Genomic DNA, 24,201 nt, shown 5'->3' with positions numbered 1-24,201 from the left:
GGTTTTCTGGGTTATTTAGGCAGGTGTAGGTGGAATCTAAGTGATCAGCAGGACGCGCGGTGAGCCCAGCGTCCTCCTACGCCGCCATCTTCCCTCTCCATCTCTGCTTTTCTTTTAATCACCACTATCCAATCTCTTTCTTCTCTGCACCAACGCAGTGGTGAGATACCGGAGAGATTGGTACTTGCATTTTTATATTATGAATAAATCATTGTGTCTTCCAAGTGGCTTTTGGAAATAAAGCTTTTGATCTGCTGTCACTTCAAACCCATTTTACTGAAGTCTTATTAATTGTAACAGCTGTCTTGGAGGAGTTTTAGTTATATAATCTGCCACATGATACTTTTATTTTCTCCTTTCTAACTGCCAAACTTTTTTATACTAATGTTATATCATAATGGTGATATTATGTTGTAATTAGAATGTTCCTAGTTTCACAACTAAAAATTATGTTTTATGTTGGTTTGAGATAAATAATTACTTATTCGTTCAAAGAATATTTATATTTATTGAGTACCTACTAAAACCAGGGGTGTAATGGTGAGAGGAAAAAAATGGATACAAATTCCTACTTTCAAGTTTATATGGTCTAGTAAGGAACAAAGTCCTCAAAGAATCACAGGACAAAATTGCAAAATTATAAAAACTAACTGCCCAAAGTATAAGGAAGGATTGGTAATCGTGTAACAATAAATACGTATACAGACACACACACGTGTGTGTACGTGGCGGGGTAGAAGGGGTTAACTCAGTGGGCCGCGCTGCTCACACTTTGCACGTTCTGTACAAGGGCTTCTAGGTTGGCTTCCGGTAACTGAGCCCTTAAGAGGTTTCGACTGCGGCCTCTCTCCCTCGCGGAGGACCTCGCTGCAGGCTCCGGCAGTCTGTACAGAGCGAACGTGAACATGACAGGATGAACACCTTCCTTCCGTCTGGAGGCCAGGAACTTGAGTGGCTGACCTCAGTCACCCAGCCACCGTATGCCTACACGACAGACCGGCTCTAGCGCGCCTGGCGTGCATGGTCACGCGGGAAGTGAAGCACGTGGGAGCTTGCGCCCGGTCTCCCCTGGACTTCACCTCGTGCTTTCTCCCTCTGCGGACGCCACTCTGTGTTATGCTCACAACAGCCTGTAACCTCGAGTATGACAACTTCTAGGCTCCGTGAGTCCTTCTGGCGAATCGCCGAATGTAAGGGGATGCTGGGACTCCTCTGCACAGGGCACACAGGAACATATCCTCCAAAGCTGCTCTTGGTCCCAGCTGTTGGGAGCTGTAGCCGTAAGAGTGAGCAGGAGCCGCCCGGCTGGAGGGAGCACGACGAAGGGAAAGTGGGGAGAAGAGTATATCACATCCTAGAAACGAAAGGAGGGAGAAGGCCACTGACAGCCTCACGGGCCTCACTCGGGAAGGCATCGGAGCTGCGAGCAGGTGGGGACGAGAGCAGACGCCCAATCCCGCAGGTGCAGCACTGACCGGAAGGCTTGCGGCCACTGTTAACCGGTCAGACGAGCTTGTCGTGATGGTAGGTGGCATCCTTACATTCCACTGATTTTAATAGTGGATGTTCAATTCTTGCTGTCGTTCATGGGGTTATTTGTGTTTATTATTTTTTTTAAAGCTGGGACGGATCCTGAACGAGTGAGTTCTTGCGAGGAAACGCAGAGAACAGGGCGGACAGGAAAGCTAACACAAGAAATCAGAGGGGAGGAGTCTGTATTTTCACTTTTCTTTGGAGTTCTCCTGCAACCTTCTCCAAAATGCTTACATTTATTTGAAGGCCTGCCAACAATGGGTTTTACGTTCAGTCTTAAAGCTACTAAAGGTTTTTAAACTACATGAGGGGCGCCTGGGTGGCTCAGCACGTTAAGCGTGTGGGACTTCCGCTCAGGTCACGATCTCCTGGTTAGTAGGTTTGAGCCCCGCATCAGGCTTTTTACTGACAGCTCGGAGCCTGGAGCCTGATTCAGACTCTGTGTTTCCCTATCTGTCTCTCTCTCTGCCCCTCCCCTGCTCGCACTCTGTCTCTGTCTCTCTCTTAAACATAAACATTAAAAAAAACCTTTTTTAAAAAAGGAACTACACATGAGCACTTACCATTATAGAAGAATGCCTAATATCTAATGCATAGGTATGGTCCCAAACATGGGATTTTAATTTTAAAAATTTCCTCATATCTTCTTTGCTGATCCCAAGACTGTGAAGGCCATTCATCATTTTTCCTTCTAGTTTCAGCATATCCAAAATTCTTTTAAAGAAAAGAAACGAGTTTTACTTTCATTTGCCGCATTAAAAAAAACTTTAATGTTTATAAGTTTCTTAAAGCATTAGAAACAGATTCCACTGGTATTTTTACGAATATCAGGAAAAATATAAAACTTATTAACAAACAAGGAGTTCTAATTATCTAGGGTAAGCTCATGTTGACTTTTTGTGTACATTGACAAAATCTTTCTATTTAAAAGGCAAAGCAACAAGATATATTTATTACACTCTTTAGCAAAGAAGTGAAGATATGCTCATCCCTGAGCAAGCCAAAAATGAAGGGAAAAATATACTAGGTCACCATTTTGGTAAATCAACTAATAAAACAAGGGGACCCATGATATAAAATTTTAGCACAGAAAAAGCCCCATTAAAACATGAAAGTTCACATCTGTTTAGAACACACACTAAAATTTCTCTTCATATATGTAACACTTTGAGAGCTCTTAAACACGACAGGAAGATTACTGCTAAAAATAACAACATCAATATACAATCCCACTGGCAAAAAGTTTGGGCAATTTGATTCCTTACACTTCTACTGATCAAGCTCACACTGTGTTCCAGGTAAGTCTACGTCCTCCCCAAACAGAGCGCACCTCACAACTGCCTCAGGACGTCCTGGTGATGCAGGCGAGGCCCAGACAGGTGGTCTCCTGCCCAGGCCTCTCAGTGGGTGAGGACAGAGCTGGGGTATGAATGCTATAGGAAGGCAGTGCTTCCCTGTATCTGTAAAGGTAAGACTTTATGGGTAGTGGTGAAGTGTGTGTGTGTTTGCAAAGGTAAAGCTTTCCCAGGCAAGAAAGGACTTTATTGCTTTTTGAAACCAAGTGTTAAAATTCATATTTATAATAGTTAACCGAACTGCTTCATCACAAGATCCAACCACGGAAGAAGTCACTTCGCTTTTCAGAAATGAACAGAATCAGAATAAAGCAATGTGTGGATTTCAGAATACCATGCTCAGGCAGGCCTGGAGAGATCTACATTTAGAAGGCTGAGATCTAATATCCGAACTCTTACAAAAGCTGGTTTTTGTTAGTGTTTTCCGCTGGCCTGGATGACTTGGCTCTGAATGTCTGTACCCCAGGCACTCCTGACCACTGCTTTACAAAGCACCGTTTTTACCCATCCGCCTCCAATCTATGAGAAGATGACGTGTATGCTCAAAAGAGCACTAGCTTAGATCCCCCAAATCCCAATCTAATTGTAAGATTTAGTCTGGGCTACCATGCTACTTCATGTGAGGGTTCTTGAAATTCTTAACCCCTTCGGTCTAAATTCTCTTATTTTGTAAGATAAGAATTCCGGATTGCTTGCCAGTGCTCTCTCCGTTTTTAAAATTTTATGATGCGGGGCACCTGGGCGGCTCAGTTGGCTAAGCCTCTGACTTCAGTTCAGGTCATCGTCTTGTGGTTCATAAGTTCGAGCCCCATGTCAGGTCCTGTACTGACAGCTCAGAGCCTGGAGCCTGCTTCAGATTCTGTGTCTCCCCCTCTCTCTGCCCCTCTCCGGCTCATAGTCTTTCTCTCTCAAAAATAAATTAAAAAATTAAAAAAAATGAACATTTTACGATGCTTACTGGTCACTCTTTTTGGACAACTTTAATATTCTCCACAGTTTTTGGCGCCTGGGTGGCGCAGTCGGTTAAGCGTCCGACTTCAGCCAGGTCACGATCTCGCGGTCCGGGAGTTCGAGCCCCGCGTCGGGCTCTGGGCTGATGGCTCAGAGCCTGGAGCCTGTTTCCGATTCTGTGTCTCCCTCTCTCTCTGCCCCTCCCCCATTCATGCTCTGTCTCTCTCTGTCCCAAAAATAAATAAACGTTGAAAAAAAAAATAAAAAAATAAAATAAAAAAAAATATTCTCCACAGTTTTTGTATCTACCATCTTTGTTATCCCAACCTAGTCTCCAAGGAAAACCATCAAGAGAAAAAGCTGATCGAGTTACACAGTACACCGGAAAGAGCATGAGGTTTTGAATCCTGCTTTTTGCCAGCTGTATCCCTATCTTTGAGTGACACTAGTGTCATTTCCCCATCTAAAAGAGAGAATGGTGATAATCACTGTATAAGGTATTAAGATTAAATTAACTCACTACTGGGCATACAGCTGTCCTCTATAAGCATTAGTTTCTTCCCTGCTCTTTTCAAATCCTGAATTTTGGCTACCAATGGGGGGGAAAAAAAAGGTTCTTTAAATATGCTAGGTCTATTTGTTAAGAAAATGCCTTACATCTATAGATTGTGAAGCAAAGTAATTTCTCATGCTTCTCTTTGAAACAGGTACTGTCTTTAGGTTGGCTTAGAGCCCTTCACTGGCTTCTCCAGCCCTGAAGACAAAAGGCAAAAATCCGAAACTGGGTCGCGCAAGCTGGCCCTTCTCACGTGTGTGGCCTCAGCTTCTTCTGGCTTCTCACTCCGCAGCCCGGCCAAAGGAGTCCACCGTCATTTTCTCCAAATACCCCATTGCTCGCAGAACCTCTACCGTCCACTTTGCCTGATTCGTCCTTTAAGTGTTAGCTTAAATTATCACTTCCTTGAAGAAATCTGGCATTTCTACTTGTCCCTATGTTCCACCAAGAGCTAGTTTAAATCTCTGGAGTTATAACCTCCCAGAGCACTGCACTTTATCTTTTCTAATTCACACTGTCATTCTATATTTGGGATCAGTTATCCGACTAGACCACTTATTTCTATCTCTACCATTATACCCCCAATATTGACCAGCTTCTGTAGCATGCAGGCACTCAGATATTTACTGAATTGAATTTTAATACTGAATTAATTTGCAATACTGAATTCTAATGCTGCGTGCATTACAAATACCTATTTATCAAGAGCCCCGAAGGATTGTGAGTCAGATAACTTCAGATACACAAAGAAGCCCCACACAAGCAGGGATATCAAGACGCCTTTGTTCCGTCTGTCTCTTTGGCAGGTATACTGTGGTGACACCACTCAAGCAGAACAGGTTGGTTATCAAAATGCTTAATATCCACTTGGCACCAGCTTGTCTGGTCAAATCTGTGGCTGAGGTGATTGTTCAAAGGAAAAGGTGAGTCGGTGGCTCTAGGGCACAGGTGTGAAACACCATTTATGGAGCTCCAAATTTGCTCAGCCCTACCTGCCTTCCTCCCTGGTCACTGCTACAGCCTCCTGCTGTCTAACCTCGCTGGGGAGGAGAGCCAGGCTCGGCCTGGGCCATGACTGAACCACTGCCGGCCTGACCCATGGAGGCTCCAGCTCCTCCCACTACTTCCAGGACCTGAAGGTCACGGTGCATGGTACCAGGCCTCAACAAGCCAAAATGCAATGAGACAGGAGATGGGAAAGAAGCTAATTCCTCACTCCCAATCTTTTCTTAAACAGGCAATTCTGAAGTACTAGTGGCACAGGACCTTGCTCTAGATTTAGGACATAATTTCAGTAATAGGATATTTTCCTTCCTTCTCCTCTCTCCTGAATCACTTCCTTTCATGCTCCACACTGGTTTTATTCTACATGTTCTGATTTCTTTTGGAGAATTTGTTTATTTTGGGCTAAAAATGCCAGAAAACCTAAATATCCTCACGCGTTTTCTTTTCCTCCTCGGAGGGAATTACAGTAGTTACGACTAGTGATTTTGTATTACGTGTTGTGCAGATCGCTACCTACCAGGTGGAGGAGCCAAGGGGGCTTTATTTCTTGAACAGCCTAAAGCCTTTCTAAATTACTGGGCAAAATGTTCCTATGAAGACTTTCCCGAAATCTACCCACCATTCTTCTCCCTCTCTCAAAAAAAATTTTTTTTAATGTTTATTCATTTTTGAGACACAGGGGTTGTGTGGAGAGAGACAGGGATACAGAATCTGAAGCAGGCTCCAGCCTCTGGGCTGTCAGCACAGAGCCCGAGGCGGGGCTCGAACTCACGGACCGCGAGATCATGACCTGAGCTGAAGTCAGACGCTTAACCGACTGAGTCACCCAGGCATCCCTTTTTCTCCCTCTCTTAAACCCACTTTCACTGTTCCTGAGCACAGATGAAGTTTTGTCCCCCTGAAGCTCACAGGCCAGGAGCTAACAACCACTCTACTCTATGTACAGTACTTAGCCTACAGATACTTCATTATCATTTTTCCCAAGGATCCAACTAAATAAAGAGAAAAGTCTCATTTGAACTACTGTTTCTCAGTCATTCCTATACTTTCCTACTCTTTCCAAATTGGTAAGAAAAGATGATAAACATTAACTGAAGTTCAATGAAAGTTTATTCAATTGAATTAAAATAGAATATCTGAACTAAAGTATTGTGTTTACTCAGTTTACCTTATTAATTTTTAAAGTAGTTTTATGCTTCTCTTTAAATGTAAAATAATTTCAGATTGAGTTTTCTTCTGTCTGACCCTTGACTAATTTATGGACCAGTGGCCATGATAAATACAATACTTTGTAATTTTGCCCTACAGCATTTTTCAAGAATTGTTTTTGACCTAAACAGATAATACCCTGCATTCTATAATTTCAAATTTCCTTTCTGACAAATAGAAGTCCTTTAAACTCTTTTTGTTTTCATTCTTCTGGGGAAATGTGTCATGTTCCTTTCAGTTCCTTTCTGGAGGGTAGAAGTCCTCAGCTGCTCAGCCCAATCCCAAGGAACTTCCCTGCTAACGGACAGACCTACTCATGAAAGACCGTTCCCAACAATGTGACAAGTATAGGACGAAAGTTCAGAAACTTCAATTTTCACATCTGAACAGATGTTGCCAAGGTCTCTCCCAATTCTGCGTTCTAGGACACTTGTGAGTACTCCACTAAAATAATAACAGAATTCTGCCCATGACAAATACAAGACTTTCTGAAGTCTTGCACAAACACATGTATTTGACTTACCTTTAAAGTAAGTATTTGCATTTTGGCAAATACAAAACTTAGGACAACATTTGCCTTTATACAAGTCATAGTTAGTTTGTATCAGTAATTCAATACTTACCTAAAAGGATCATAAGCACTCATATCCACACGAAGTCCATTTATGAACAGACAAGCATCACCTGGCTGAATTTCAAATCTAGCATGAAGACCCTTGAAATAGAGCAGGGGAATGGTTAACCAAGTCATGTACCAACAGTGATCTATGCCAGGAGTCAGCAAACTTTCTGAGGGTCATATAGTAAGTAGTTTAGGCTTTGCTGGCCACGTCATCTCTGTCACAACCACTCAACTCTGTCCTTACAGCACGAAAGCAGCCACAGACATGTAAACAAATGGGCGTGACTATGTTCCAACAAAACCTTTATTTATAAAAACAGGTGGCAGGCCAGATTTGGCCTATAGCTGCAGCAGTTCACCCACCCAAGCTAAGTGATGGAAATCTTATGATAGGTTAGAGATACAAATACCCAAATATTTTGATTCTGCAATACAGGATATTAACGGTCCACTTCAGGGCCCCTGGCTCTGTCAGTTAACCATCTGACTTCAGCTCTGGTCATGATCCTCGCGGTTTGTGAGTTCAAGCCCCACATCGGGCTCTGTGCTGACAGCTCAGAGCCTGAAGCCTGCTTCAGATTCCGTGTCCCATCCCCTCTCTCTCTGCACTTCCCTTGCTCTCAAAAATGAATAAACTTAAAAAAAAAAATAAAGTTCTAATTCTATGACAATTACTTAATTCATTTTGTATCGCGTGTGTATGCAGTTGTACACACACTTAGAATTTGATAGGTGCCATACACCTAACCCAGGACTCAAAACTTGGGTGTATCTGTAAATATTTGTTGGAGATCACTCTAAGTTCATAAAGGCTTCCATTAAAGACTTATCTCAATGTTGTTTTTCATTCAGTAAATATCCCCTGAGCACACGCTCTGAGCTAGAAACCACTCCAGGCACGAGAGCAGTAACAAAAGTACAGAATGTGACCTTCTTACCAGTGAGGGGGTCAAATCAACTTTAAAGCCTAGTCTTGCTACTTAGTCACGGTAAAGTTTGGATACAGTTATTTGCTTCGTATGTCTCAGTTTCATCATCATCATCTGCAAAACGGGTGTACTTATTCCCATCTCACAAGTTATAGGCTGTAGATGTGATATATATCGGTGCCTACTCACATATGCGGCACTCACAAGCGAAGCTTTTATTATTACTGTTAGCAGGGCAGCCAAATTCATTTAGAAGGAAAAACAATTTCAAAACAGTGCATTTCAGTGATGCTATGTGAGTGACCTAACGGAGACTTCTATAAATTATTCTGGAAAGGCAGGTGAAGCAATTAACATGAGGAGATTCAGAGAAGGCTTGGCAGAGGTAAATTTTTCTCTATGGTGATCACTCACCACGACAGGTTACATAAAGAGAAGGGAGAGAAGGAACTAAATTTGTAATAGGACAGAAAGTATTTCCACTTGATTTACAGAATACTAGCAAGAGGTTAAACCTGAGAAGATTCATAGGTGAAAATAGGATTTATCTTTAGCTATTTCTATGCCTTTCTATCGAAGACTTATTCTAAGAAATCTGCATTCCAACTTCATAATCTACAAATGTCTAATGAACTCATCACTGTTTTCCCCAAAACTTGCCCTGAACCTTCACACACATGGCCTCCAGCTCTCTCCAGCACCTCATTCATTTTTAGGCATCTCAACAGTAAGGAGACAGCATATCAAGTACACAGATCTATACTAAATTGCTAATTCCCTCAAGAATGCTGATGCCAGCCCCTGTGCCTCGAACAAAGAAGATACCCAAAAAAGGGTAATAAATTAAACTCAGTGGATTTGATTGCTAAAATACTGTCTACTGGCGACTGGCCGACAAGTTCTTTCTCATTCCCCTCAGAGGAGTGAGCCTTAAATTCTGGAAAATTACCCTGAGAATATGATTTAAGGTAGCTTTTCACAAATCAAAAGGTAACACTTCAGTTTCCAGCAATATGATGAACCAGAGATCCTGAAATTCTACTAAAAAAAAAAAAAATACAACATGCTGGATTAAAATATTAATAATGCCCTCTAAATAAATGGTTTAGTTCTTAAAAGTGAAGCATCTAAGGGCAGAAAAGAAGTAGGAAGAGGAGTCAAGGATGTAAGTGAACACTGAAGGCCCTGCCCCCAAGGAAATCTCAAGCTTCCCAGGTAGCCTAAAGCTTAGGGTTTTAAGGGTGGGCCCACCCAGGGCAGGGAGGAATGTCAGATCCTTGTGCACACAAAGGAGTATTATACTCACAGCGAGCCTGGCAGAAACAGCACGGAAATCTGCCGATCTCCCCTTGGTTCTTGGCAGGGGAAGAACAAGTTTTCAGTAAGGATTCATGACCTCTTTCATTTTTAGGAGTTTGAGGCTTGACTTCACACTATTTTTAAGGTCTAAAACACATACACAGACCTTTTATTGGAAGTGGAATTAAGCTGGGGGTGCTCCTAGGCTTTGAGTAGAAATGAATACAAATTCCCAGTGAGAAACAGGACCTCATTCAAAAAGAGGGGATAAGCTGAGGCTGAGGAGAGATCCAACTGGCAGAGAAGTAGGGAAACCTGTAGTTCCCTCGTCCCTCAAACACAGCAGTGTTGAGGCCAAAGGACTTTGACTTCCAAGAGTCCAGGCTGCAGAGTGACAAAGAGGTCTCCAGGGACCCACGGGTACAACCTGGCGGGTCATAGGTGCGGGATTGCAAACTGGGAAAGATAAAACAGGCTGTATAACGCAGGGACGGGAGGGATCCCCTTCTGCACAGAGACAAAGGGATGAAAAAGAGAGACTAAGGAAGCGTAGGACTATATCTGGACAAGAGAAAAACCACAGAGTAGGACAGAGAAAGATCCAATCTCAAACTGTGGGGCTTCCTCTGAACTGAGGCCGGCTGCCCTGTTTGTGCACCTGGGGAGGAGGGGAGCCAGTCCTGGGCTCGGTACCTAGTTCAGAGGTGCAGTCTGCAGTGGGAGAAAGTGATCCTCTCCCTGGAGTGCTGTGGGAAGAAGGTATATAACCATTCAAAGGACAAAGGCTGCCTGTGCCCACCAGCCAGAAGTCATATCTGCCACGCGGAGTGGCGCTTCCCCGGAACTGGGGTGCACAGAGCAGAGCCCTTTAAGACATCGGGGTTTAAATCCCAGCCGTGAGCCAGGGAGATGCGAGAGTTGGGGGAGTGGGGCAAACTGCTTCGTTCACGCCCTCCTGCGGCACTGCAAGGATGGCCTGAACGAGTGGTTTGGGACACCTGGTCGGTGAAGGAGAGACTCAAGTGTCGCCATTTTTCTCCCCACCACCTCCAACATGTGGCATCAGGGAAGGGACAGCAGGTTCACAGTGGAGGCGGGGACCTGCCCACACCAAACCACGCCCCTCTGTGCCTGCTGACTCTGGATCTACTGGGGCAGGACAGATGTTAACCAGACAGCCCCTCCTCCAGACCAGTGCTGCCCCTGGTTCCAAGGCCCCCAGTGGTTTTGCATTTTCTAATTCTTGGACAATTCTTGTTTTGTGTGTGTGTATATATATATAAATACACACACGGGTTTTTTTTTCCCCCTCTTCCTTTTCTCCTTATGTCTTCCCTTCTCTAGTCTGGTTATTCTGGTTGTTGGTTTGTTTAAGCAGACATATTGAATCTATTCTCTTTACTCTTCTATATCTCCTTCAGTTTCCTCTCTGTCTGGATTAAGCCATAGAGTTTCTCTGCTCAATTTTCTTTTCTTTTTCCCTGCTCCTGTCATCTCTCTCTTTGTATGGGATAAGGCCTGTTCCATCAACACCATCACCCCGTTGTTTTGCTGTAGCTGGTGTTTTTGTTTTGTTTTTCTGTTTTTTTGTTTTCTTTTCCAAGGCTACTTCAGCGAACAAATCAAAGCACACCTGGTGGAGGGTCCAAAACATCACGATGGGTAGGGAGATAAAGCAACCACAGTCACAACAACAGAGAGCAAGTAGCACACTCCAAAAAACACCTCCTGAAGGGCCAGGCCCTGGAGACTGTATGACCCCTCTTTAATATAGTAGTGCAGGACACATAGCAAGCTTTTAAAACACATAAGGGACAGGGAACTAGCCAAAATGATGAAACGGAAGAATTTCCCTCAAAAGAAATTTCAGGAAGAAATGACAACTAAAGAATTGATCAAAAGATATGAACAACATAAGTGAACAAGAATTTAGAATAGTCATAAGATTAATTGCTGGGCTTGAAAGAAACATGGAAGACAGCAGAGAATCTATTGCTGCACAGATCAAGAAAGTAAAAAATAGTCATGATGAATTTAAAAATGTTGTAAATGAGGTGCAAAATAAACTCGAGGCAGTGACAGCAAGGATTCAAGAGGCAGAGGGGAGATTAAGTGAAAGAGAAGACAAAATTATGGCAAAGATGAAGCTGAGAAAAAGAAAGATAAGAAAATTCTGGACCACAAGGGGAGAATTAGAGAACTAAGTGATAAAGCGAAACAGAACAATATCCATATCATAGGAGTTCCAGAAGAAGAAGAAGAGAGAAAGGGGCCGAAGGTGTACTTGAACAAATCGTAGGTAGGAACTTCCCCAATCTGGGGAAGGGAACAGACATTGAAATCTAGCAGGCACAGAGAACTCCCTTCAGATGTAACTTGAATCCATCTTCTGTGTGACATGTCATAGTGAAACTGGCAAAATATGAAGATAAAGAGAACTCTGAAAGCAGCTAGGGATGGACAAATTAGACACCCACTCAAATGGGAAGAAACAGAAAATTTAAACAGACCCATAACTAGAAAAATGGGCCTTAAGGTCTACAAGGGTACCCATAAGGGTAGTAGCAGACCAATCTACTGAAATGTGGCAGGCCAGAAAGGAGTGGCAGGAGTTTTCAACATGCTGAAAAAGAAAAATATGCAACCAAGAATCCTTTATTCAGCAAGCCTGTCATTCAGAATAGAAGGAGAGATAAAGGCTTTCCCAGACAAACAGAAACTGAAGGAGTTTATGACCACTAAACCAGCCCTGCAAGAGATTCTAAGGGGGACTCTGTGAGTGGAATGTTGCAAGGACCACAAAGGACCAGAGATATCACTATAAGCATGAAACCTACAGATAACACAATGACACTAAATCCATATCTTTCAGTAACAACACTGAATGTAAATGGACTAAATGCTCCAATCAAAAGACACAGGGTATCAGAATGGATTAAAACAAAACAAAACAAAACAAAACCCATCTATTTGCTGTCTACAAGAGACTCATTTTAGACCTGAGGACACCTTCAGATTGAAAGTGAGGGGATGGAGAACCATCTATCATGCTACTGGAAGTCAAAAGAAAGCTGGAGTAGCCATTACTTATATCAGATAAACTAGATTTTAAACTAAAGGCTTTAACAAGAGATGAAGAAGGGCATTATATCATAATTATGATGTGTATCCATCAAGAAGAGCTAAAAATTATAAATGTCTATGCACTGAATTCAGGAGAACCCAAATATATAAAACAATCACAAACATGAGCATCTTATTGGTAAGAATGTGGTAATTGCAGGGGACTTTAATACTGCACTTACAGAAATGGACAGATCATCCAGACAGAAAATCAATAAAGAAACAATGGCCCTGAATGATACAATGGACAAGATGGACTTGACAGATATATTCAGAACTTTTCATCCTAAAGCAGCAGAATACACATTTTACTCTAGTGCACATGGAACACTCTCCAAGATAGATCATATGCTGGGTCACAAAACAGTCCTCAATAAATATAAAAGAACTGAGATCATACCATGCACATTTTCAGATCACAATGCTATGAAACTTGAAATCAACCACAGAAAAAAAATTGGAAAGCCTCCAAATGCATGGAGGTTAAAGAACACCCTACTAAAGAATGAATAGGTCAACCAGGCAATTAAAGAAGAAATTAGCAAATATATGGAAACAAATGAAAATGAAAACACAACAGTCCAAACCCCTTGGGATGCAGCAAAGGGAGTCCTAAGAGGAAAATACATAGCAACCCAAGCCTATCTCAAGAAACAAGAAAAATTCCAAATACAAAATCTAACAGCACACCTAAAGGAACTAGAGGCAGAACAACAAAGGAACCCCGGGCCAGCAGCAGAAGAGAAATAATAAAGATCAGAGCAGAAATAAACAATATAGAATTCCTGCCCCCCCCCCAAAAAAAAACAAAACAGTAGAACAGATCAATGAAACTAAGAGCTGGTTTTTTTGAAAAAATAACCAAAATTGATAACCCCCTAGCCAGACTTCTCAAAAAGAAAAGAGAGAGGACCCAAATAGATAAAATCATGAATGAAAATGGAATTATTACAACCAATCCCTCAGAAATACAAGCACTTATCAGAGAATACTATGAAAAATTATATGCCAACAAACTGGACAACCTAGAAGAAATGGACAAATTAGACACCCACACAATACTAAAACTCAAATGGGAAGAAATAGAAAATCTAAACAGACCCATAACTGGTAAAGAAATTGAATCCATTATCAAAAATCTCTCAACAAATAAGAGTCCTGAGTCAGATGGCTTCCCAGGGAAATTCTACCAGACATTTAAAGCAGAGTTAATACCTATCCTTCTCAAGCTATTTCAGAAAAATAGAAACGGAAGGAAAACTTCCGGACTCATTCTATGAAACCAGCATTACCTTGATTCCCAAACCAGACAGAGACCCCACAAAAAAGGAGAATTACAGGCCAACATCCCTGATGAACATGGATGCAAAAATTCTCGACAAGATACTAGCAAATTGAATTCAACAGTATATAAAAAGAATTATTCACCATGATCAAGTAGGAATCTTTCCTGAGCTGCAGGGCTGGTTCAATATTCGCAAATCAATCAATGTGATACATCACATTAATAAAAGAACGGATAAGAACCACATGATCCTGTCAATACATGCAGAAAAAGCATGTGACAAAATACAGCATCCTTTCTTCATAAAAACCCTCAAGGAAGTCGGGACAGCAGGAATATACCTAAACATCATAAAAGCCATACATGAAAAGCCCACAGCTAATATCATCCTCAGTAGGGAAAAACTGAGAGCTTTCCCCCTGAGATCAGGGACACGACAGGGAGGTCCACTCTCACCACTGTTGTTTAACATAGTGTTGGAAGTCCAGCTAGCTAGCATCAGCAATCAGACAACAAAATGAAATAAAAGGCATCAAAATTGGCGAAGAGGTCAAACTTTTACTTTTCGCAAATGACATGATACTCTACGTGGAAAACCTGAAAGACTCCACCAAAAGGCTACTAGAATGGATACATGAATTCAGCAAAGTCACAGGGTACAAAATCAATGTATAGAAATTGGTTACATTTCTACACATCAATAATGAAGCAACAGAAAGAGAAATCAAGAAATTGATCCCATTTACAATTGCACCAGAAACCATAAAATACCTAGGAATAAACCTAACCAAAGATATAAAAGATTTATATGCTAAAAAACTATAGAAAATTCATGAAGGAAAATGAAGGAAACGGAACATCCCATACTCATGGACTGGAAGAATATTGTTAAAATGTCAATACTGCCAAAAGCAATCTACACATTCAATGCAATCCCAATCAAAATTGCACGGGCATTCTTCTTAAAGCTAGAACAATCAATCCTAAAATTTGTATGGAACCACAAAAGACCCCGAATAGCCAAAGTAATACTGAAAAAGAAAACCAAAGTGGGAGGCATCACAATCCAAGACTTTAGTCTCTACTACAAAGCTGTAATCATCAAGACAGTATGGTATTGGCATAAAACAGACACAAAGACCAATGGAATAGTATAGAGTACCCAAAACTGGACCCACAAAATGTACAGCCAGCTAATCTTTGACAAAGCAGGAAAGAGTATCCAATGGAAAAAAGTCTCTTTAGCAAATGGTGCTGGGAGAACTGGACAGCAACATGCAGAAGAATGAAACGAGACCACTTTCTTACACCATACCCAAAAATTAACTCAAAATTGATGAAAGACCTGTGAGACAGAAAACCATCAAAACCCTAAAGAAGTAGGCAACAACCTCTTTGACATCAGCTGCAGCAATTTCTTGATCTACACATCTCCAAAGGCAAGGGAATTAAAAGCAAAAATGGGACCTCATCAAGATAAAAAGCTTCTGCACTGCAAAGGAAATAATTAACAAAACTAAAAGGCAACCAACGGAATGGGAAAAGATATTTGCAAATGACATATCAGACAAAGGGTTAGTATCCAAAATCTACAAAGAACTTACCAAACTCAACACCCAAAAAACAAATAATCCAGTGAAGAAATGGGCAGAAGACATGAATAGACACTTCTCCAAAGAAGACATCCAGATGGCCAATAGGCACATGAAAAGATTCTCAATGTCACTCATCATCAGGGAAATACAAATCAAAACCACACTCAGATATCACCTCACACCAGTCAGAGTGGCTAAAATGAGCAAACCAGGAAACTACAGATGCTGGCAAGAATGTGGAGAAACGGGAACCCTCTTGCACTGCTGGTGGGAATGCAAACTGGTGCAGCCACTCTGGAAAATAGTGTGGAGGTTCCTCAAAAAATTAAAAATAGAACTACCCTACGACCCAGCAACAGCACTACTAGGAATTTATCCAAAGGATACAGGAGTGCTGATTCATAGGGGCACATGTACCCTAATGTTTATAGGAGCGCTTTTAACAATAGCCAAATTATAGAAAGAGCCCAAATGTCCATTAACTGATGAATGGATAAAGATGTGGTTTATATATACAATACTGCTTGGCAATGAGAAAGAATGAAATCCTGTCATTTGCAGCAATGTGGATGAAACTGGAAGGTATTATGTTGAGTAAAATAAGTCAGTCAGAGAAGGACAGATAGCGTATGTTTTCATTCATGTGGATTTTGAGAAACTTAACACAAGACCATGGAAAAGGGAAAGGGAAAAAAATAGTTACAAACAGGGAGGGAGACAAACCGTAAGAGACTCTTAAATACAGAGAGCAAACTGAGGGTGGACAGGGCAGGGGTGGGTAGAGGGGAAAATGGGTGATGGGCATTGAGGTGGGCACTTGTTGGGATGAGCACTGGGTGTTGTATGTAAGCAATGAACCATGGGAATCTACCCCAAAAACCAAGAGCACACTTTACACACTGTATGTTAGCCAATTTGACAATAAATTATATTAAAAAAATAAAGCAGAGGCTGAAAAAAAAAGAGGGAATACATTGTAACATATCCCTTTAACCACCAACAGAGCTGGGCCATTACCAGAAACTAAAAAAATTCCAACTGGGTGGATCCCAGAAGACTGGTAGAGCTTTATCATGGTAAATTTGCTTATAAACACATCTGGAGGGAGGCCCCCAAGCTGAAACTGCATCCATTCTGGATTTAAAATTTGAAGTCAGATATATTGTAATATAGAAGAGGTTCTCCCTCCCCTGCCCCCAGGATGAGTGATGAGAGAATATAAGATTCTAAAGAAAATGTTTTACAGAAGAACTTTTGGGAAGGATATTCTAATCTTGGGATTTTCTCAAGAATTCTAAAATTGCTGTCTCTTCTAAGTAATTAGTTCACATAATTAGAAAAGGTGTGAGCTTTTATTTGAATTAGATATAATCCTTTACTTGGATCTTGTATTTAAATACCTGCATTTGATTATGTAATTATGAAACTGAAAAAATCTGTTTTACACTAAAGTAAAAAACAACAAAACAACAACAAAGTTACCAGATCACCCTATCATATCTCCATTTTATTCCCCCAAACCAAAAAATGTTATGGAACACAAACAGCTCTTACAAGCAAATAAGAACAGATACACAGTAGACTGACATTTAATTTAAAACCAGGAAAAGCAGCTTCTGGTAAATCTCTGATCAAAATAACAATTCTGAACTTCGAAGGGAAATGTGCCATAGTTTGGAGTGAAATCAGTTGCCTCCTGAATAAAATCAAACCCAAATATACTTATGTACCTTCAGCACAGTCATAATATTTCCAGAATAATCTCCGCATGAGTTCAAAGTCAAACCACATAAAAACCTCTACACAATTCTCATGCCCATTCTGCAACCTTTCACTCTGTCTCCCAGCCTCTCTTTGTGGCCCGTAGAGGTGACCGGGGTTTTTTCCCCCCAGTTTCTCGTTCATCCTTCTGGTGTCCCTTTATGCAAACACTAATATGTCCAGATAATACATCTCGTTTTCCCTGCTTTCTTTCACAAAAGATTGATCCGCTCGCTGATTACACTATCAAACTTTCTAATTTTTAAAATCTGGTGTCTCCGTTTAACTTGGACCTGTATTTCTATTAGGAGTGAAGACAGATCATCTTTCTACATATTTAATGACCACTATTATTTCTTTCTTATGCATAAACCTCTTGTTTACACGTTTTGTGGGAACTGTACTCTTTGGTGTGTGGGGAGGATATGTCACAGCAGTGACGTACATCATGACTGTTCCAGTGCTCAGTCCACACTCAGGAACACTGCAAGGGATCCTGGGATTCCCGGCCTCTAGTCCCCACCACCCTCGTCTCCGTTTTTTTAGGTACCACTCACATGCCCCACACGGTAGCAGGTAACATGCACTACTGGTCCAAACCCATTTAGCCAAGATTAATGACAGGAAAGCCATTACCATTCTTGTCCTTCTCCCAGCATGCTCCAAGGGAGATGGCTGAGACAGCAATATACACCACGGTTCCTTAGTTTACGGATTAAATTCAGATTTCTTGCTCTGAAATCAAAGCTTATTTCAAAATTATTTCACTGATTCCAAATGGAGGAGAGGTAGAAAGGTGATGGCAGTGGTGGCCCCAGTGGCTCTGAGCAGGCTGGAGTGACAATCCATGATGGCATGAACAGTCTGTGCTGGTGTCCCCACGGGGCAGGTCCCTACTGTTCTTTTAAATTTTCCACAGTATCCCTGGCTATTATTCCTTGCCTATCTTTTCCACATGAAGTTTTAGATTTGTCAAGTTTCAGAAAAAAAAAAGTCACCTTTGGTATTTTTATAGGTTCTGATTACAACTATAAATTAACTTAGAATTGACTTCGTTGTCAAGATGCTGTTTATGTTACTATTATAAATGGAGTCTTTCTCTCTTCTGACATCTTCCAACAAGTTGTTTGAGCTAGTTGTTTGCAATATTTGGAACCCACTGATTTCTCTATATATTAGTCGTGTAACCTATTACCTTTTGTTGGGGACTAAAGCACGTCCCTCTCCAAATTCAAATAACTGAAGCCCTCAACCCCGATGTGACTGTATTTAGTGACAGGACCTACAGAGATGTAATTACAGTGACATGAGGTCATGAGGGTGGTGCACTTCGTATGCACAGAAAGGCCATGTGAAGACACACCAAGGAGGTGGCTGTCTGTCTACCAACCAGGAAGACAGCCCTCACCAGAAACAGAATCTGCCAAAACCACGATCTAGGACTTGTAGGCTCCCAAAGTGTGAGAAAATAACTTGTCGAAGCCACCCAGTCCATGGGAGCCTGAGAAGACTAGAACACCTTTCTGTCTCCAGTTTTTGGCTTTTTCACAGATTCTCTTATGCTGCATTTCCCCCCAATTTTTATACTTCTAACATGTTTCTCTTAACTAATCATGTTGGCTAACAGCTAATACAATGATAAATTACAATGACAATAATGAGCTTCATTGTCTTGTTCCTGATTTTGGTAAATATACAGCTGTTTATGTTGCTATTATAAATGGAGTCTTTTTCTTTACTCTCTGACATCTTTTCCAATAGTAAGATGGTTTTTAAGCTGAGATACACACAAATATACATGTGCACACTTTAAAAAAAAGTCTCATTGATTTCTTTATGAAGTTTTTAAAAATGTTTTTACAGTCAGGAATAGATCTTGAATTGTGTAAAATGCTTCTCAGCATCTATGGAGAAAATCGTGCCACTTTACAACAAATATCCAATGATACTATTGTACGAATAGACTGCCTAATATTGAACCATCCTTGCATTCAAGTAAACTTGATTATGGCATATTATCCTTTTATTAGTTTCATTATTTTTGTCTTTTAGTGCATTAATTTTTACCCTGTATTATTTTCTTCTGCTTTCTTTTGATTTTCTTTATTGCTTTTCCTAACCTTTTAGGTCCTAAATTTAATTCCTTTATTTTTAATCTTTTATTTTTACTGATGTAAGATTTTAAGGCTTTTCTCTGAACTTTGTTTTGTGCCCCAAAGATTCTAATAGCTTGTCTTTTCAAAATTTATCAAGAATACTGCAATTTTGATGTGTATTTTATTTTCCCTTCTACTTAAGAGTAAACAGAGTTTTAATCTCCCAGAGAAGAAGCCATGTTCTCCTGATTTCTTTTTTTTTTAAATCAACTTCCAGTTTGAGTGCACAGGGATGAAAGAATTTGCCATGCTCTTTTCTTCCTTCTCTCTGTTTTTTTTGGGGGGGGGGGGTCATTACTCCATAACAATTTGAGAAAAGACTTTTCTCTGTTATCAGGATATAAAATGTATTATATATCTGTAACACCTATCACATTGATAATGTTTGGTCGTATCTTTGATTTTTGACTACATCAGTCTTAGGTAAATTCTGTTTTTCCTTCCATCTCCAGTAGTTTCTGTTTTATGAATATTCCTACAGTGCTTTGATGGATAGATATTAACAATTGTTACACTTTCATCAGTCTCATACAGGGCCCTTTTTTGCTCATTAATACTTTCAGGCCTGAACCTAGCTTTATGGTATTAAGATCACTACCCCTGTAACACAGTATTTGCTTGGTTTACCACTGCCCCATCTTTAATCTTTAACATTTCTGAATTAGTTTAAGAGTTATTTCACATTTATTAGCCTAATGATTCAAACTGACACCTCTTGGTAATGTCAAGTTTATTTACATTGGTTGATACGACAGAGAGTAGCTGCAACTGTCATTCTTCCATGTTGCATTCGCTCTTTCCGGGTGTGTTTCTAAAATTCATTCATGAATGGATTGGGGGGGGTGCATGTACATTTCTTTTTTTTAGGTTCTTTTCCAAGGGAAGATTTAGATCTCTGTTCCACTAGCTACTCTTACACATGTATCTTCATGTAATACCCTCAGCTCTTTAAAAGGTATCTAATGATGCTATTATAAAAAATAGTTTTTAACCTCTTCCTGCTCTTGCACAGCCCACTTTTACTCAATAGCTTTCTACTCATTAGTGGCTAACTGTGCACTTTTAAGTATGTTTAGGCTCCACTGTGTGATTTTTCAGCTTTAATCCACTCCCATGATTCCCGAGTATCTCCGTTAAGGCAGTCAGCAAATTTATTCTATTTACTACCTCCTTACTTGTATTAGTTGCAATATTTTACTATGTCAGAGTGGGCGCTATTTATATACTGCAGCATCGCCCTTTCCCTCACCTGCGTCTCTGTTTTAGTTGGACAATAAACTCATTCAATGCCCAACTAGGCAGTTTTTCTGCCAAAGCATCTTCTAGGAGTTCTTGATCAGAAGAAATTCCTCAGGGAGCATGCTTTCCTTGAATTCTTGTTGTTCAACATTTTTTGTAGTCTATATATGCATATCTATCTGAGAGCTAGTTTGAAGGACAGTTTTTCTCTCTCTGAGAATCCCATAGGCAGAACTTCACGGTCTTCTGGGGTTGAATACTTCTGGTTTTGAAAATCTGATGCCAATCTGGTTTTCTTTCTTTATAATCCTTATTGCTAAATGCACAAATAATTCCTTTTTTCCTACAGCCTTTCTTTATTTTGATGATTCTTGGTCAATTTTCCTAGTTATATGGTGTATCCTTTAAATAATGTGGATTCAAGTCTTTTATTTCAGAAAATGGTTTAATTACAGTTTTAAACATTTGCTCTGTCCATTTGTTTGGTTTTCTATTTCAGAAACTCTACTATAGGAATGCTGGATTTCCTTTACCTGCCTTTTAATTATCATCTGTCTTGAATCTTTTCTGCTTTCTTTGCATTTCTTAATTCTATCCACTATGTCTTCTATGGGGTTTTCTACAAATTCAATTCTCCCTTGTGCCTGCCATTTGTAGTTTTAGCTTTTACTTCTGAAATGGTTGCTTTCTATATCTTTGCAAAGCCCTCCCAGCTCTGGTTTCCCATTCTCTGGTCCTATTCTTGGCCCGTCTTCGCTGTGAGTCACTGTACTTCTGTACTGTGTTGCTTCTCGACTTCAGTAGCTTTTCAAGCACACATGTGAATGCCGTGTTGCAATCTTCCTCTGCTTAGTGAGGTTTCTTCATTTACAGTGTAATTCTGCTCCTCCTTTCCCCCTTTACAGGGAGATCTTTACATGGATGTAGTAGTTCTACCTTTCTGACAAGCATATCTGAATCACTTAGATTTTCTCGCACTAGACATTAGCAGGGGAGATGGTTTGGGAGTGAAAGAGGCAAAATTAGCCTTCCAGGTTTCCTGCTTTGAAGTTTCCTTATTGTCATCAACAGTTTCAGCTGGATCACCCAATGTAGACAGTCTTCCTCAGATTCTCAAATATTAGCCCAGCTGAGAGGCTCTAATCACCAGGCACTTTTTCTCTTCACTTTGCCACTAAAGGATGATGACCTGGTCTCTTGGATGAACCACCCCACCCCCACCCCCCAGCTAGATTTTCTTAAATCTGCCACTTCCGTGCACTTCACATGACTCCTCTTTCCCCCTCCTGCAGCTGATGTGTGTGTGTGTGTGTGTGTGTGTGTGTTTAATTTTTATGAGAAATAGAGATCATGCAAGCATGAGCAGGGGAAGGGCAGAGGGGGAGAGAGAGAGAGAGAGAGAGAGAGAGAGAGAGAGAGAGAGAGAGAGAATGAATCTTAAGCAGACTCCACACATAGCCCAAAGTGGGCTCAATCCCAAGACCCTGGGATCATGACCTGAGCCAAAATCAGGAGTCAGACGCTCAACACACTGAGCCACCCAGGCGCCCCTCTCCTATTTGTTTTTAATCCTGCCCACCCCAGTGTTCCTACTCAGAGTGGAGCCCTCTCTGAGGGTGAGTGCTTGCTGATGATTGCTGGGATTGTCATGCTGGGACTCTTGCCATGTTCCATTCTTCTCCTCCATGCAACTGTAGCTTTATACTTAAGTTCTACTGGTGCTGGCATTTTCCACCACACACAAAATTGAGAGTTTGTAGGTTTTTGCCTTCTGATAGTTTTGCTGAAAACGTGGTTTCATTCTTTTTGTCGCTATATATGAATTCTACTCATTTTCTTTGTTGCTCTGTATGATTTTTAGGAGAATAAATGGGACTACTTTAAATTTGGCTGCAGCCATATTTCTATTGGAACCAGTCACTATATTCTTAATAAAATGTCAACTTAGGCCAGCTTCGATTAAAAATATGATATAACTAAATAAAATTAACCATAGCCAGGCTTCCTAGCTAAGTTGGTAATAAAATGCTGAACTATGCAAAAAATAAAGATATTAAAATTGAAAAGATCCAAATAATTCCTAAAAAAATGAGAAGATAAAGCAAATACTAGGATTGACACATAATGTTAATTCTGGATAATGTAAATGAAAGAATGACCTTTTTTAAATGTAGTATTAGAATAACTCTTTCTGTAAGAATTCTAACCTTAAACTTGTCGTTTTGACTACATTCCCATGATTTCTGCCATCTTATAGTTGTATATATTTACAAAATATGCTCACAGATTATTCTAATCTGAACTGTGTAATTACATTTTACAGAAGAGGTTTAAAGAGAACTTCTCAAAGCTAGTACCAGGAACTAAACCCACAACTTCTGCCTTTCTGTTCTATTTCCATAGCTACTTTATTCCTTCACCTTTTCCAATAGCCCTAAAATCACCCTTTTATAGAGCAACAGACATTATTCTGCATTTCTTTGAAACATAGAAACAGTGTTTAACAGTTTCAGGAGCATAAGATAAAATACAATTTAGCAAACGGAAAAGTAACGTATAAAGCTTAATTATATTTGATATTACAGTATCCAAGTTCTTAATATAAAGAATCCCCGAATCTCAGTGGCTTCCCAGAGGAAACACTGATTTCTTGTTCATATCACATATTCACACCTTCAATTATCTTTGGCTCACCCCAGGGCCTTTTTCATTTCAGGTGCCAGACCAGGAGAGCAGCCTCTATGTGGGAGAGGCCGAGAGAGAGAGAGGGAGAGAGGGAGAGAGGGTGGGGGAGAGAGAGGGAGAGAGAGAGGGAGAGAGAGAGGGAGAGAGAGTGGGAGAGAGAGGGTGGGAGAGGGTGGGAGAGAGAGGGAGAGAGAGGGAGAGTGCAGAAGCCAAAAGGCAACGAAACCACAAAGCTGCTGCTTGCACATGACATGTGTATTTGCTCATTTCATATTAGTTAAAGCAAGTCACAAGTGACATGGTATCAGTCAACATCGTAGGGGCAGAGGAGCAGACTCCTCTGACAGAGGGAAGAGAGTGACTATTTGTGAATAATAACATAATCCATCTCAATACTTCATGTTTTCCCTCTGCAAATATACCAACCAATGATCTTAAATTTTTAAATTGTCCTTCCCTATGACTTTCTATTTACTAGTAATATGAAACCTTTGGTCATAAAGTACTATCGTGAAAGTAACATGGTCTCTCCCCACTTTTCTACCCAGCTACTGTCTACTTCTGGAGTCCTCTCTTGCCCTCCCAGAGAGAAATGCAGGGACCACTTATGTATTACAGCTCAACTACTGGGACTGAGAACAGAGATCACCTGAGCTGACATTACTGAACTATTACAGGAAATTCTTATCCAGGAAGATAAAGCTATAAATGAATAAATAACCATTTGCTTCAGGAAATTCTTACAAACAAATAGTTCCAGGCAAACTTGGACTAGAACTACAAAATGGTCTGGTTTGCCCATGTGAACAGTTACCTCATCTGGGCAAAGAGCTTGCTTGTAACAGTTCACTCATCAAAACCATTACTATTGTGTTGACCAATACTCAACTACTGTTAA

General features: G+C 40.6%; 1 protein-coding gene across 1 annotated transcript in view; it reads right to left on the bottom strand.

Moving 5' to 3' along the window:
- The window catches only part of UGGT2 (UDP-glucose glycoprotein glucosyltransferase 2), a 204,828-nt gene that overhangs the window by 121,131 nt on the left and 59,496 nt on the right, over positions 1-24,201 (bottom strand). The window contains exons 11-12 of the mRNA XM_040487223.1: positions 7,233-7,324; positions 2,097-2,247 (exon numbers count right to left, since the gene is read on the bottom strand). Coding sequence (XP_040343157.1) covers positions 2,097-2,247; positions 7,233-7,324 — 243 coding nt within the window. The remainder of the gene's footprint in view (positions 1-2,096; positions 2,248-7,232; positions 7,325-24,201) is intronic.

Source organism: Herpailurus yagouaroundi, unplaced genomic scaffold, assembly GCF_014898765.1.
Source record: "Herpailurus yagouaroundi ecotype Mexico unplaced genomic scaffold, PumYag 164, whole genome shotgun sequence".
NCBI lineage: Eukaryota > Metazoa > Chordata > Mammalia > Carnivora > Felidae > Herpailurus > Herpailurus yagouaroundi.
Note: the sequence above shows the minus strand (reverse complement) of the source record. Positions and strands in the feature narration are given on the sequence as shown.